Source organism: Lissotriton helveticus, chromosome 9 (assembly GCF_964261635.1).
Source record: "Lissotriton helveticus chromosome 9, aLisHel1.1, whole genome shotgun sequence".
NCBI classification, from domain to species: Eukaryota; Metazoa; Chordata; class Amphibia; order Caudata; family Salamandridae; genus Lissotriton; species Lissotriton helveticus.
This window is the reverse complement of record NC_136070.1, coordinates 1143179193-1143196067: the sequence shown is the minus strand read 5'-3', so window position 1 is coordinate 1143196067 and position 16875 is coordinate 1143179193. Positions and strand designations below refer to the sequence as shown.

General features: G+C 39.7%; 1 protein-coding gene across 1 annotated transcript in view; it reads left to right on the top strand.

Moving 5' to 3' along the window:
- Positions 1 to 16875, top strand: part of CCDC66 (coiled-coil domain containing 66) — a 275197-nt gene that overhangs the window by 173793 nt on the left and 84529 nt on the right. The window contains exon 14 of the mRNA XM_078661583.1: positions 5604 to 5750. Within this exon, the coding sequence (XP_078517709.1) occupies positions 5604 to 5750 (147 nt within the window). The remainder of the gene's footprint in view (positions 1 to 5603; positions 5751 to 16875) is intronic.

Here is a 16875-nt window from a genome sequence, read left to right as displayed (position 1 = left end):
TAGGACTAGAACGCACATATTCAAACTATGCAAGCTTTTATGGCCAGACAGCTTGTTCAGCTGGTCTTTTATTGCGGCCCAGAAGCAATTTAACCAGGGCAGGTCCAGAACATATGTTGCACATCTGCTTTTAGTTAGCAGCATCTTGGGCAGGTAGCATCAGCTCCCTGAAAAATTTAGTTACTTTTCTCGGGAGTTGTATACGCTTTGTGACGTAGATAGAATTTGATGGTCTTGGCCCTGGTGTATTTGGATATAGCGGCGTGGTTTGCTAGTATCTAGTTCCATTTATTGTCCATTTTTCTCCTAATTTGCAATAAACCCCTTGCAAATGATCCTATGCTTCTAGAGCTCAAACACCTCTCGCTCAGTTGCGATGCAGGTTGAAACAGGTACCCTTGATTTTTGCTGCTCTATACCCTGTGCTCCTAGAGCTTATCGGCTTATGGAAATCAGTTTAAATTTATTTGAGGTGCATTTCCATAATGGATGTAGCGGCAGGGGGACAAAGGGGCACCAACACCACAGAGCAGTAGGTATAAGACTTGGAGTCTGTGTAGCACTACAAATGTAGTGAGGATGGTGTTCCAGTATGAGAGGTTTCGCATCCTTCCTTCCAACATAAGTCCCCTACACTGTAGACAATGCTTATTTTCAAGACCTGTTTTATTTCCTTTCCATGGAGCACAGCCTGAATGCTCACCCCTTGACATCTACTTGCCAGAATCAAGGGGGGTGTAAGCGACATGGTTCAGTGAATTACTAGGCAAATGCTGAAGTTGAACTGGCAAACACCATTCTTACTACCAAATGAGTGACTCCTCTCCAGTCCACATCCTCACCCCTGGGACACCCATGGTGTGTTCTGAAAATGGAAAAATGGTGAAGCTTCATCCCTCTGTTAACCCTCTCACAGATGATAAAGAAGAGCTCTTGAGGGAAAGACTAATGCACCCCCTCTCAGATCCTTCCTTAGCCATGTTATGGTTCACCACCATCTCTCTCAATTCCTGCCCATTTTGCTATGTTTGAGAATCTCAACCCTCCTTAATTGTTTTGTTTTTGTTTATTTTATTTTTGTATCTAGTCCTTTGCATTACTCTAGACGATGTAAAGAATGTAGTACTGGGCCACAGCCCCATAGATGTGATTGTAGATCCCTGTATCTGAATCTCTATTAATGTATGTAGTATTTCCTTGTGCTGTGATATTAAAGTATTTCTATTAAGACTGGGCTGTACAGTAAGTTATTGTGGCTGTTTGACAGTTTGAGTTCTGAGTTTCAGACCCCCACAGTAGCTCCCTGAGAAGTTTCTGACTGCTCGCACTCACTAGTCAGTTGCGGAAATGGTGTACTTGGCCCCATTTTGTTGAGCTTTAGTAGTACGGATGCCAGGACACTAGAGGCAAAAGACCCAACCAGCATGGTTGTGGCCCTTCCCTGACCTGTGAGCCCCCCCCCCCCCGAACAGGGTTTGACATTCATATATGTATATCCGAATTCTAGCTTTTTTTCTCCACTAAATGAAATGTTTTTAGATCACAACACTCGCATTGATGCTGTGCAGTGTAAAGGAGATTAAATTCATTAAATTGCCTGTTTTCTGTGAAATGAGCACAGGCTTTGTCAACTGGTTTTAACGCCTAGCACCTGCACGTGCTGACATTTGCATTTTAAGCTGGACACTCTGTTACCCACATTGACATTTGTTTTTTATTATGTTGCTTAAGTCTAAATAAAATGGCATAAGTAACATGATGAAAAAACACATGAACTTTGTGGAGCTTTTTTGAGGTGTTTCCGTCATGCGTTCAATGGGTATTTGTTTAGTCATAGCTGTAGCTGCCAAGTGACTTCATATGTGACACATTCAGTCATAATGACTTGTTAGCCAACCATGCTCGAGAGCGTGCACTTTAATGTGTGCATGAACACACATTTCCCAGCTTTTAAAGTGCTCTAGGTATAAAAGAATGGACTGACTGAAGTTGGCATGCGTGCCTTTGGCCCGCTTGACACTTATCCCTTCAACACACAGGTATTTCACTCAGGTCCTGCCTACCTCTGGCCACCACGATTTGAACATCAAAGCAATACACACAAAAAGTGTCGGGGAGGGTGTCTTGACTAAGGGAAGGGACTGGTTTAGGCGGGAGATGGCGAAGTCAGGCAACTGCGAAAAACATTTTTAGGACTTGGAGGAAAGAAGATTTGATTAGGGGATCCCGACTTGACTATGACAGCAGACGCATGAGGCAATCCTTGCTGAGAGCACGGAAATTCAGCTAATGTGATCGGGTTTCTGTCTTCGGTGTGTGTCACCTTAGAGGGGAGATGGCAGGTATGCTATCTTTTATCATCTTAATGTTCTCGATGAATACGAAGTTATGTGTGTCACATATATCTGAGTGGATAGGATAGTGATAATCACCCAGTCAGGGTTAGATATTTCAGAAACTATGCTGAAAATATCCTTTGACTTATTTAAAGAATTTAAAATTTAGTTTGAGAAAAAGGTTGATTTGGCTTGACTTATTAATGTTTTAATATTTTTTAAGATGTATTGAATAGGCTTCTTTATTGTTGGATGAGTAGGTATTCTGCCATTTATGTTCTGTGTGGTTGAGTTTGGTTTTGGCTGTTTTTAGATCTTCACTGAACCATTTAGACGCTTCATGGCGCCTGGTTTGATTGGACCTCCGGAGCGGGCATGTATGTTGCTAGCTGCTGTTAGCCATTTGTTAATTTCTTCCTCTCGTCGATGTGTGCTGTCATATGAGTTAGGTGAGGTTATGGTTGGTGATTCACAAAAGGATCTGAGATCTACTCGGGACAAGTTTCTGGAATTGGTTCCAGGATAAGGGGGAGGTTTCAATGGGGTCTGGCTAGTAAGTGTGAATTTAATTGAGTGGTGTTCGGACCATACTCATGGAGTGACCGTGAGATTTCCACAGTTAGGTTAGTGGACCATACCTGGTCTACCAAGTGACCGTTGTCGTGGGTAGGCAGGGACACATGTATTTCAAGTTTTAGACTGCTCGGCAGGTAGGTTAACTCTAGTGCTGATTGCCTGCCGCCTTCCTCATTTGCCCAGTAGCTTATATTCCCTATTAACCAAATTTTGGCATGATTGAGGGAGACATCGATTCTTCGAGGAATTGCAGAAAGTGCCACATATGGCCCGAGGGTCTATACACCAAGGCAAATGTGAGGGGGGATGTTGGCTAGTCGACCGTAAGGACAGCAAATGATGCAAGACTGGTGAACCAGAGATGTTTCTTAATTACAGCTTCTTCTCCACCCCCTATTTTGCCTGGGTGTCTATTAGTTTGGAGTAAGTAGTAGCCTTCTGGGAGAGAAGCTTAGATATCAGGAGAAGATTCATCAGTTAACCAAATTTACATCAAGAATAGAATGTCCGAGGATTCAGAGTAAAATAGCTGGAAGATTTAAATCTGGTGTTTGACCATAGATCTGGTGTTAAGATAAGTGACCCTAAGTTGTTTCATATTAGAATGGAGGGGAGTAAAGTTCTTGATTGAGCCTGTACCGAGGAAGTTACAGGCCTAAAGAGTAGGGGCACTATAATATATAAACAGTATTGAATATTAGCAGACACCCCCATGCTTACACAGCCAGGTGCTGTGTACTGAGTTGTTGAGATACATAAAGCAAGAATTCAGCCTTACCAAGTTTCTGAAAAAACAAAACCACTGTAACACCAGGTGCTGTAATAATCCATATATTCTTTATCATAGCTAACCACAATGAAGAAACATGGATCCAACAGGTTTCACTATGGTGCTTGACAATCCGAGATGCAGCAAATTTCCACGTGTGTTCCCTTCCAACCAGTCTTCCATTTAAACAAAAATTTTCAGGACTTTTAAAAGATGTCGACTTTTTCCATAACCAAAGTTTTTTTTTTCTCCTTTCATTTCATCCTTCATTCATAGTCCTTGATGTACTGATAAAGGTAGATAAGATACTGAAGAGAGCCTTGCACAGCACCCTCCATATAATTATAGTTTATTTCCATCCACTTTACCCATTGTTTTCTAAAATTGCTTGCACTTGTTTTTACACATGCCAACAAGTATGTCGATTTTTAAGTATACTTCTTGAATATCTCAACATTTTAGTCGTCTGAGATGGGCTGTGTAATATTGCTTCATTTCCAAGAGAACACTTGAGTTATATCACCAATATACTACCAAAAAACTTCTATGTGAACTTTTGTTGGCAGAAAATGACCATGGAGGGATAGGATCACATCTAAATGTGCAGTGTTTTAAAAAAAAATCTCTTTTCCAGGAGCCATGAACTCTTTAACGAAGGCTAATTGCACTGTTAACAAATGCGTTGGTATCATGGCAGTAGCATCAATAGTGAAGCGGAGAAGCAACACTGTATCCTGTTTACATCAACCTTCATCTAGAAAGTGAATATGGGACACTCACATATAGTTGTACTAGTCTTCTTTTACATTTGTATACCATCTTCACCGTCTCCGGCGCTTCTCACTTTTTAATATTATACCTTTGTAAGTATTGTTTAACTGATTATACTGTTTAACTACAGTCTGGTAGTCTGACCCCCTTAATTTGAAATGAAATTGTTCCATCTAGTTTTTATCCTCTCATCCTTGTCTTTGACCAATAATATAGATGTTTTCAGTCCTGATGTCTGCTTCAGCAGTTTATTTTAATGGTGCTGTGAAGACGTTGTGTCGTATCATGATCCATTTTGCTCCCAGGCTCATGCACAAAAGATAGCCACGCTACCTTTAAAAAAAAGTGCTGTATGCTGTTCAGATGATGACTCTGTACAGCACACAAGTAGAGCAGTGGTGGACTCTGTTTTCTTTTTCAGAATCTTACTGTTTGAAGCGCATCCACAAATTTCTCGAGTTAGTTTTTGTAAACTATTTGGACACTTCAGTTTGGAATGGCTCTTGTAAACATGGCATTTGCACATTAGCCACCCTAGACGTACACGACCGTCAAGTTTACCTTGAGCATTAACTGCAAACTTATTGTCTAAAACTGTACAAAGACCTTTTATATCCTTTTAGCAGGAAACAAATGGAAAGCAACATAAAGCTGGTAACTTTTCTTGCTCGGATGTTACAAAAATGTTTCCATAGCAGGAGATACTGCTTTGATCAATGTTGATGCACAGTAACAATGACTGATATTTCCTTAGGTTTCCTAAAGCCATGTTGACTATTATCAGATTTATGACTGATTGGCGCATTTAGTTCCATGCCTCAGTACATTACAGCCACTCTATTCTCCTCTCCTCTGTCACCTACAAAGGACACTTACTTTCTTCTTCCGATCTTTGAGTGATCTCCTGCTTTCCTAAAAGACAACAGATGGATTCTGCAGTGGCCTGAACAGCCAAAACCATGTACGAATAAAAATAAATTAAACTGAAAATAAAGTAAACTGTACATCTTGCAGATAGATTGCAGGTGCTACCTTTACCTGCTGTACTTTCTTACATAGGTTTGCATATTTATTTGGTTTTGGCATGCATGCTAACCTTTTCTTAAAACCTTGATTCCCAAGTAAGTTGCTCACTCAGCCTTCGTTTTCAGGTAACACTGTTCATCTGAATTCCGCCCGAGCACAGAGCAGTCTCTCGAGTTTATATCCTGAAGTGTGTTCCAGCTCAAGATATGGTAAAATAAGTCAAGAATTGGAAATGGTTGTTTCACCGCGGATGGACACTGCTGTGCAAACAGGTATGAATTTTAAAAGAATGGCTGCATTTTTAACTGTTCAAGCGTCTTTCCTTTTAAACTCTTTACTTTTGGTTCTTTCACCATTCCTATCATGTGTGTACACCTTTTCACCTAATGGAAGGAAAGAAAGCTGCTGCTAGATCTGTTAAAAAAGAGCTTTCTGGGCATTAACTCACACACATGCATAAAATAGGGCGTGTCCCAAATATGTCCATTGGAAGCAGCCTCCAGTCCTCTTTTTTTTTTTTTTTTCCCCCCATCAAATGAACAGTGGCAGTTGGATCCCGCCGCTCTTGCACTCATTTAATTGCTAATGTAAGCATTGGTGTAATCCCAGTGTCTCATGTTTGGGGGCCCATCATTCAGTGCACATCTGCACTCTGTGTGCTACTCTTGATGTAAAGTTATTTTGGAACATCTTGTCTTGGGTGCAGGGCAAGGGCCACCAATTCCTCAGCAAATGTAGAATTTTATTGTTGAGAGGAAGAGGTAAGTATAGTGTCTCTGCCATCGGGTACTGTTCATAGCACCATCTGAAGGATACATCTCCCAGCTGATTCCTTACCTTTTAAATGCTCCTTCCAGTCATCCGTTGTGTCAAATACTTTTTTCTCAGTAACCCGAGCCACTACTCCACCTCCTGATGTGACATTATTGTAGTATATTTGGTACAAACCGGTATATTGGAGTGAATTTGTGTAACTCAATTAGGGCCTTTGATTATACCATCCGGAAGATAGGCCCCATCTTCCGGCCCTTCCAAAAAGGTTATTGCCGCTATTGAAGACAGTACGCATGTTTTGCTGCGCCTCGTCAAGAGCAGTAAAGGTAGAAACATATTTGCCTAATGATTTTATCAGCTCTTCTCCAAAAAGTAGTCCTTATGGTTCTTAGAGGGTTCCTTATCGGCAAGGTTGCTCAGCCTTGGGTTAATCTTAGTCTGACAACTCTATTCCTTTTCGGCGTTAATGCTCGCATTTGTGTTACCTAGAAGTATGATAGCCCTCTGGCTCCATCCCCTTATCATTTCTGTATCGAGATGAGTGCCCGGAGTGTGGCTCTCTTCGGCTGAGTCCAGGATCCTTGTCAGAGGACCGAGGATGTCGAGGAGACGATCCTGACAGCTTTTAAATGATTTTTCCATCCCTTTCCTAAGGGTTGCACCCTAGTTTAAAAAGGAATTTTATCAAATCAGGGTCGAGATTAGTGGTATAACAGGCTTTGTCTCCAACAGAAGGTCTTGAACACTCTGCCCTTAGTATGTTGAGTGTTTCCCTTTCCAAAGGGTTCCTGTGATGCGTGCCTAGAACCCTGCTCTGTCATTGAATCTGAATCACTCGGATTCCATGACGGGCAGTTTCTCTCTGGGCCCCTGTGAGATTGAACTCGTCTTCTCTCCTTCCGTGTGAATAAATCATATTCAATATTAAGAAGCCTCTGCAGAGTTCTTCATCAATTTGGCGACGATCGGAGCGACCCATGATGCCGGACTATGCGAGCCATCTAGCGCGAGACAGGATCGTTTCATTTGAATCCTGCGCACGCTCGTATTTTAAAACTGGCATTACATTAAAGACCGTATTATATGACCAGATTTGTCTTTAACAATCCCATGAACTGTTTGGCTTACACCGCTAACTAACGACGCATGCACTGCTAATTATATACGCACGAGAGAAAGGAAACCTTAAGACTGTCAGCTCGTGAAAGGAAATAAATTCAAGCGAGCGGAAGGCAAGCTTTATTTCCTTCTCGTTATGCTGCGCAGTCAAAGAGGAAAGTAGTCTGATCTCACCTCACGAGACGCTTTCTTCACGACTTGCTTCACAAGACATTACTGCAGTCTGCCGCATTGCATCGTGGGATACCAATTGGAACAAAAAATAAGAAAAGGACTTCAGTCTGCCTCATTGCATTGTGGGATACAATTGGGCAATAAAAATAGAAAAAGGAATCTTATTTTAACTCCAAGTCATCTTGAAAGAGAAAGAAATCCTCATTTCAGATTAGTCTTTTTCAACAGCGATTTGCACGGTTGGCTAGTCATATAACAGAAAGTAAAATAAAATGGAGAGTGTAATTATAATTTTCAAGAACAATAAAATTCAGTTCACATCAGCGATATGCACGTTTCATTGAGAATTTTATTTTTTTTAAAGGTGCAAATCACAGCGGTTTTTTTTAAGCTTTATTTCTTTCATAACATTTATTTATTTTCTTTGTGTGCAACAGCGATTTGCACGCTCTTCCAAAGAAGTTTTTCGTGCAGATTTACTTAAATATAAGACGACATGAAGAGCGTTCAAGCACCGGCGCCTTTTCTACAAGATCCAGGTGAACCACTCTTAGAGTGGAACTATTGGTTAAGATCTTTTAAAGCTTACCTAGGTGCTATTGATGCTCAAAAGTTTAGACCAGAAAGATGGAAAAGTCTAATGTATTATCATTTGGGAGTCGAAGGGCATAACATCTTTGATCACCTACCTGAACACGTACCTGCAGACGATAAAGATTTGGATGAATTTGAGACCGCTATTGCTCAACTAGATAAATACTGTATGAAAACTAAAAATATGGTCGTACATAGGTACAAATTTTTTGCAAGAAATCAACAACCCAACGAAAGTATAGACACCTATGTCACGGCACTGAAAATTTTAGCCTCTAAATGCGAGTTTGACAATTTCACTGCAGAACTAATACGTGACCAATTAGAAGCTAGATGCTACTCTAAGAATATACAACAAAGATTGCTTGCATGCAAAAATCCATCTTTAGATAAAGCTATAGACATAGCTAAAAGCATTGAAGGTTCCTCTATCGATGCAAAAACAATTGAAGAATCCCTAGGCAAAACCACAATCTCTGGAGCAATATTCAACAAATCTAATTTTACAAAAAACCAACAATCTTATTCTAAAAATAGAACATTTATCAAATCAAATTTTCCTGTTCAGCAATTTCAGAAAGTATTTTGTTATAGATGTGGTTCACCGTCACATGTTTCTTCTTTTAGATATTGTCCTGCCCTTGGACAACAATGTAAAAAATGTGACTAGACAGGTAATTATCTGAAAATGTGTACAACAGTCAAGCCTACTAATGTCCGTCGTCTTTTAAATGATTTTGGAAATGACTTTGATGAAGAAAATTCTGAGAGTAACCAAGAATTGCTTCTAGGTGTTAGATGTGTTAATTCTAACGACGAAGATTTAGTGATTGATCCAAACCTTAATGTTTGTATTGAAGGTCATGCTATACAACTTTTAGTTGATACTGGTGCTCGCATAACTATTATCTCCAATGACATTTTTGAAAAACACTGGTATAATAGAACTTTGCTTCCTCCGGATATTCTTACTGTAGCATTTGAAGAAAGCAAAGTAGATCTCATTGGGTTTTTGTGGGCTGAGATCAAAATTTTGAATGAATCAATCAATGGTAAAGTTTATGTCGCAAGAAAAGGAATCCATGTGTTAGGTTGAATCCACCAAGCTGAATTTGGCATCAGACCAGGTTTAGAACAACCCATTTCATTTGAAAAGAAAAGAATAGGTTCAGTAAGCAACGACGACAACATTTGGGTCAAGAAGTTCAGTAAAGTCTTTCATGACAACTTAGACAAAATTTCAGATTTTAACTATCGTATTAAGATCAAAGATGATGTTGTCCCTGTAAAACATAAGCTACGTAACATACCTTTAAGTGTGAGAAGTGATCTTTCCGCCATGCTCAATGATATGTGTTCACAAGGTATCATCGAAAAAACTGATGGAACTTTGTGGTTATCCCCCATTGTTCTAGCGAAGAAAAAGAATGGGGAATTACGCATGTGTGTGTGGATGTAAGGAATGTGAATGAGGCCATTTGGATAGATAATTACCCTCTACCTAGGATCGAAGATTTGATAACTAAAGTTGGCCAAGCTAAATGGTTTAGCACATTAGATTTAAGAGCGGCTTATCACCAAGTTGAGTTAGAGGAGAGTTCTAGACATTTGACCGCATTTGTAACTCCCGATGGAGTTTTTCAATTTTGTCGTATGCCTTTTGGCATCGCATCTGCCGCTGCAGTCTTTCAAAGATTTATTGGTAACAAACATGTAGCAATTTTTCAAGACGACATCTTAATATTTGCTGATAGTGAAAATGAACATGACCTTGCATTAAACAATGTATTAGAGATATTAGAGAAAGGAGGTGTCACCCTGCGAAAAGATAAATGTACTTTCAAAACAAAAGAAATTGAGTATCTTGGGCACGTTTTCTCTGAGCAAGGAATAAAACCTAAACCTAGTTTAGTAAAAAAGTATCATAGATGCCCCTGCCCCACAAAATAGAAAACAATTGTTATCCTTTTTAGGCTTGTGCGATTTTTATGCTAAATTTATGAGAAATGTTGCTACCATCACCGAATGTTTCAAGGTTTTACTAAAATCAGGCGAAAAATTTGTATGGTCAGAACTATGCCAGCACACTTTTGAGAAAATTAAAAAAGACATTACTTTCAGCACCTGCACTACAACCTTTTGTGGAAGGCGGAAATACTTTTTTGTTACTGTAGATGCTTCAGAATATGGCTTAGGAGCAGTTTGGACCCAACTCGAAATTAATCATGAAACGACTGTTGGTTTTGCATCTAGGGCTTTACGTTCCCCCGAGTGTAAATATTCCGCTATAGAGAAAGAACTCCTAGCATGCGTATGGAATGTAGAGAAATTTAGAGCATATTTGTGGGGAAGACAATTTACCGTGAGAACAGACCATCGTCCTCTAGTAGAAATTTTATCAGGAAAAAAATTAAAACATACAATTGCTCGTATAGCCAGACTTTCAGCAAGACTATTAGAATTTTCTTTCTCTGTAGAATACATTCCAGGAGGACAAAATTCTAGAGCAGATTGTCTTTCTAGGCTCCCGATTGGAGAGTTTGATGAATATGATTGGGAGTCCGAAGTAGAGGAATGCTTTATTGCTTATCTTGGTGATTCAAGCATTTGTAAAGATGAAAATGAATGGATACAAGAAATACAAAACGATACTGTTTTAAAAGATGTCATGAAAATGGGTACTTAAGGCTGGCCTAAAGAGAAAAGTTTAGATGATAAACTTCAAAGCTTTTGGAAAGTATCCGATGAACTATCTTTAGAGTGTGACAAACTAATGCGTGGGGATAAACTTGTTCCTCCAACTTGTTTCCGCAAACATATTATTGAATTAGCTCATTCTTGTCATTTGGGTTCTACTTCCACAAAAAGGAAAATAAGAGAACATTTTTGGTAGCCTAGAATGGACCATGAAATAGATTTGTATGTACGTGATTATAGAAAATGTAAAGTCAGTGATAAAGTTTTGAAAACTGAAAAAGGGGTCGATTTTCCTACTAATTGTCCAGAAAGGGCTTGGCAACGTGTTGGAGTGGATTTTTTAGGACCTTAGCAATTTCAATATCAATTTTATTTGATTTGATTCAGACCTCGACTGAGATCAACAAATACAAGGTAAAATTATTGTTAGTAAATTAAACTAGCATTTTTAAAACTTTCTAAGATGGCAAAATGAGGATATGTTGCAGACTGCTTATACAGCGTTTCATTGTATAAGTATATTAAAATTTTGCATTTTACCTTTAAAACAGCTTTAAAAAACCTTTAAAAACGTATACAGGTTATAACATAGAAATTCATCAACTGGAAAATTACACAGCAAGACTAATTCATTTGAGAAACGAGCATTATACTTTAATTGAATTGGAGTTATATGTCGTCGTCGAGCCTCTACCATGCTTGGATTAGGACAAATTAATAAAACGTGGAGCAAATTTTGTCGTCCATAATGGCATAGTCCACATATGCCTTTAGGATTATTTGTACCGTTCTAACTAGCTAAGACTGTTGCTAACGGGAGTATACCCATACGTAAGAGTAGTATACAGCGCCTTACCCCATGTTCTAATTGAAATCCTAGATACAGAGCTTGGGTTTTAAATTCTATATTTTCTGCGAACAATTTGTAATGTTTTAACTGGCTGCAATATTCTTTGTCCTTTTCATAACTGATTCTAGGGACCAGATGTTTTAAAAAGAGCTTCAGGTGCGCTCGCGACCACACCTGTAACAGTGCTACCGTGCACTGTGAAATCTCAGTAGCTTTTTTCAAATTCCTATTAAAAGTATACCCAGATGATTCCTCTCTAAAAGTTTCCAATTTTAAGAAGTGTCTTAATGTATTTGGTTCTGCATGTAGGAGATTATACGCCCACATTATGATGCTAGAGATTACTCTGGCGAAAATTCCCGCTAAGGATAACTCAAGGCAAAGAGTTGAGCTGGCACCGAATGAGACGTTTACCAGTTTTCGGAGTATGACGCCCTCCTTTACTTTTATGTCTTGCTATGTTTTAATTTGTATATATTCCATGGCGTATGATAGAATTGGCGAAATTTTCGTACCATAGACTTCCAGCATCGGTATAAAATGTCTATTTCCTGTAGAGCGATATAGATGTTTTAAAGCTCCAACATGGGAGTCTGCCTTCTGGCTTAAATATTGGAGGTGGGCTGCGTCTTGTAGATTATACGTAAAGATGCGGCCCAGATAGACATACCCTTTTACTGTCTCTATTGGCTTGCCTCCTAATGACCAGACATAAGATGGAGGATTCCTTCTGCCACTAAAAGAGAGAGCTTTAGTTTTAGAGATATTTGGCACCAGATAGTTTTCAGTTACGTATTGATTTAGATCATTCAAGTTTCTTTGCAAGCCTATTGGGGTTTGGTCAATAATCACAATATCATCAGCATACATTAAACAGTGTATGTCAATTTGAGATAATTTTTAATTTGGGAGAAGCGCCCCGGTAAATCACTAATATAAATGGAGAATAGTAAAGGAGCTAACAGACGTCCTTGTTTCAAGCCATTCTTTGTGGGGAATGGATTGGTTTGTCCCTTTTCTCCCCCCATTTGTACTCTACACCATGTTGCCGTATGGAGAGAGATTATTATTGTTAAAAGATCTGTAGGAATCCCCAGATCCTCCAACTTTCTCCATAGTTGATCTATCTACACTGTCAAATGCAGTTGAAAAGTCTATAAATACGCAATACAGAATTCGAGCTTTAGTCCTAACATATTTGTCAAGAACTGTTTGAAACACAGCGATGTTGTCCAATGTTGAATGCTTTGGACGAAACCCAGCCTGAGGCATAGGAATCACTTTATTCGAAAAAGCCCAGTCTCTTAAATGTTCCAGGACACAAGCTGCGAAAATTTTGCCAGTAGCATCTAATAGCGCTATTTGTCTGTAATTGGCAGTATTTGGTCTTGAGCCTTTTTTCAGGAGAGGGACCACCACACTCCCCCGCCAAGATTCTGGTATCTTACCATATTCTACCCAACTATATGAGATACTTTATTGTCTTAATTGACCATCTGTCAAGATGGGTAGAAGTTAGAGGAGTGATGGAGCTAACTACAAAAAAAGTATCAAATTTTTTCAAGATGTATTTGCAAGAGAAGAAATTCCTAGTGAAATTTTTAACTGATAATGGTGTGCAATATATTTCTCTCGAAATGAAATCATTTTTTAGAAAAATGTAATATCAAAAATATCAAAACTCCTTTATATAACCCGCAAAGCAATGGCAAAGTAGAACGCTTCAATGGAATTTTAGTTGAGTGTATACAGTCTACCCTAAAGTGTAACATGAATGTGGAAATTGCTTTAAAAGAGTTAATTTGGAGTTATAGAACAACACCTCATAGTGTCACAACAAAAACTCAGTTCGAGTTAATGCGAGGAAGAAAAGCAACAACTGATTTATTCCCTTCTTGGATGTCCTCATGCTTTGACAAAAATGTGATTATTAATGATTCATGGAATATAGCCAAATCCAATTCAGATGATTCAAGTACAAAGAGAATTTTTGACAACTCTAAAGGCAACAAATTGAGGTTGGGTGATTGGGTACGTGTAAAAAATCTGTGTCTTGTTGGAAAAGGTTTTTCTAAGTTTAAAGCACCTTTACAAATTGTAGACCTAAGGAAAAATGCTTCAAAACTTTCAGATGGAAATTGGTGGAACATTTCTCGTTTGGAAATTGATCCTAATACTGGTGTGAATATTAGTGATCTTAATGTTTCTAACTCTTCTGATAGTCAATTCATACAAGCAGATAAAGGAATTTCAGAGGAACGATTGAGAAGAAGTGTGCACACTAAGTTTATCCCCAGCAAATTTCAAGACTTCATTTGTGACTAATCTTTGTTTTTTTTCTCTCTTTTAGAGGGGAGGAGAGTATATTGCCTTCTTATTTCCATTGTTTACACTTTTCTTTTAGTGTTCAGTGCATTGTTCTTTATGCTACTTACAGGTTCTCTAATGTACCATTCTTTGTTCAATTTGCTGTTTGTTTATAAAAGGGGAGATGGGTGGTGATGCGTGCCTAGAACCCTGCTCTGTCATGGAATCTGAATCACTCGGATTCCATGACCGGCAGTTTCTCTCTGGGCCACTGTGAGATTGAACTCGTCTTCTCTCCTTCTGTGTGAATAAATCATTTTCAACATTAAGAAGCCTCTGCAGTTTCTGATCCATTTTTTTTCAAACTTCGCAACGTGTTCCTGCAGAGACCATTCTGAGCTCCGAGGGTGTTTCAGATCCTGAGGTGAGAGCATTTCTTCGCCCAAGGGATTAAGGATCACGTTCTTGGAGGAGGATGGTGGGTCCTCAAATGTCTTGGTCCTCCTCGTTTAGATCGAGGACATATTCATCTAAAAAATCTGAATCACCATCTTCAGTGCTCTAACGAGCATTTCTTCTATGCGTGTCGCTTAGGACACCTGTATCTTTTGTGCCGCATAGGACACCTGTACGATTCGAGGTGCGAGGACCTCCATTACTCCACGAGGTGCTAGGACCTTCTTTATTCAACGAGGTGCCAAGACCTCCCATGCTCTTGTCCACATGTTTGCTCTTCTTCAACCTCTTGTCTCTTAAATCTGGCTCATCTTGTGAAAGGTGGGTAACTTCTTCGTCCGGAGGGGGCATTTAGAAGACATAAATTGCGAAAGGCTTTCTAGCATACATGACTTCATCTCTAGATGTAGCATTTTCTTAAAGGACTCATTGTCCAAATTTCCCGTATGGGCAGAAGCCTCATCAGTGTCAGTGCTGGACATTGTGTGGTAGGTAAGGGGCAAGAGGGATAAAGGTTTTTAACAGGAGCCAGAGATTCAATTGTAAAATGCTTTAAGGGAATACATTTAGCTGAACAGTTTAGCAGCACCCTTTCTTTTTTTTGGGGGGAATATTATGTCGAGGGCTAAGAAGAGCAAATGCTACTTGCAGTAATGCCAGATATCGGGGAACAAAGTAATGCCACAGATCAGGGATCAACCACCTTCGCGACGCTCAGGAGCTCAACAGTACAATGAGCTTGAGCGAAAGTCTTGCAATGTTGTTATGGCAACCCTCCGATCGGCTTAGCGATCGGCTGGAGGCCGGAGGGGGGAAAGAAAGGCACTGAGCAACGGGAGGACGTCACGCCCCCTTTACCAGTGACCTTTCCTCTAAGCCTCCGCTCCGAAAAACAGAAAATCGGAGACGAGGTTTCGGTCACAAGGAGTGTACAGTGCTAGGCAAAAAACAGATTTAGTCTGCAACAAACAAACTTACCTTGCCACTTAAACTAAAATAAAGGGGTTATCCGGCACAAATCAAAATGTGTTAAGCGCGCGAAAGAAATACCGGCAGTATTAGTGTATTAGCGTGAGGAGACACGTAGAGGGAAAGGTTAGGAGAAGCACGAAGGGTGATAAAAGGGAAGGGGTGTGTGGGGGGGGATAGGGGATCGAGCCACATCAGAACACACCCTAAGGATAAAAAGGTTAAACCATATTAAATACATTTGAATACAGAGAAAAGACATAAAGGAAAGGTCAACTTATCTGCTTGGAGCCACATTTAAAAGAGACTGATTGTTGTTGCCTCGTGGCCTTTATCTGTTGCCTTTGTTCTAATTGGAACTGTTTCTATTGTGATGTATGCGGCTGCTTGGGTCTGCATTAAAGGGAAATGCATAATGTCAGCCTCCGGTCTTGTAATGAAATTTGTGTAACTCAATCCAAAATATTTCTAGATGGGTCACTGATAAATTACTCTGCTTTTGGCACATACTAAGTCTGTTGTCTCCAAAATGGGCATCTTGGTATAAGCCTTGCAGACTGCACTCCTAAAAGATGTACTTTTTGGATTCCATCAACAATTATATGTGATGTCTGGGGCCTGGACTTGATGCTGCAGCTTGTGACTCCATGAACGTGAAGGCGAATCAAGAGACCAGTTTATTTTTAGCTAAGCCCTGACGACAGACTTCCTCCTCCACCTTACAGAAAACGCTCTTCATACAGATGTGTCTACAAAAAACACAAAGTGCGATGAGAAGGAGAAATAATCATAGCCTTGGTGCCCATGATGAAGACAAAACTGGCTATGGTGATGCCCCCTGTTTGCTTGGGCCCTTGTTTACACTAACCTTGAAGCAGATAACGATGACACCCATCTCAGGAACTGGTCCAGGAGTCGTAGTGGAAAGTATCATCCATGTGGCAAAGTACAAGATCAATTGTAATTTTAGATGATGAACCCAATTGTGAGTGCTTCCACTGGGACAAAAGGCATGTGTGCGTAGTAGACATTTTCATTTAATATTTGAATGGCTTCACTATGGAAGATGAGGACTATGGTCTGATGTAGGATAATGACTCAGTGGCTGATTACCTCCTGCCATCATATTATACTGATATCACAATTTACCTGTACTTCTTGTATGTATGAGGCCTAAATACATTACCAGATGGGAAAATTACTTACCTATTTTCCATTGCTTTGGAGGAGGTTTAATCTTTTAGTTGTTTGGAAAGCATTGGAGATCTTGGAGTTCACTTTGACGTCTGAGAAAGTGAAGTTTACCATTTTGACCAACATTTTCCATCTGTTTAATGATGCTCACCAACCCGATAATGGTTGCATGTGAAATGCGCTTTCCGGGCTGAGGAGTCTACAAATATATTCCCCGTAAGCCTGGTCTAGATGACCCACATTTCTTGTCCTCCCCTCCCTCA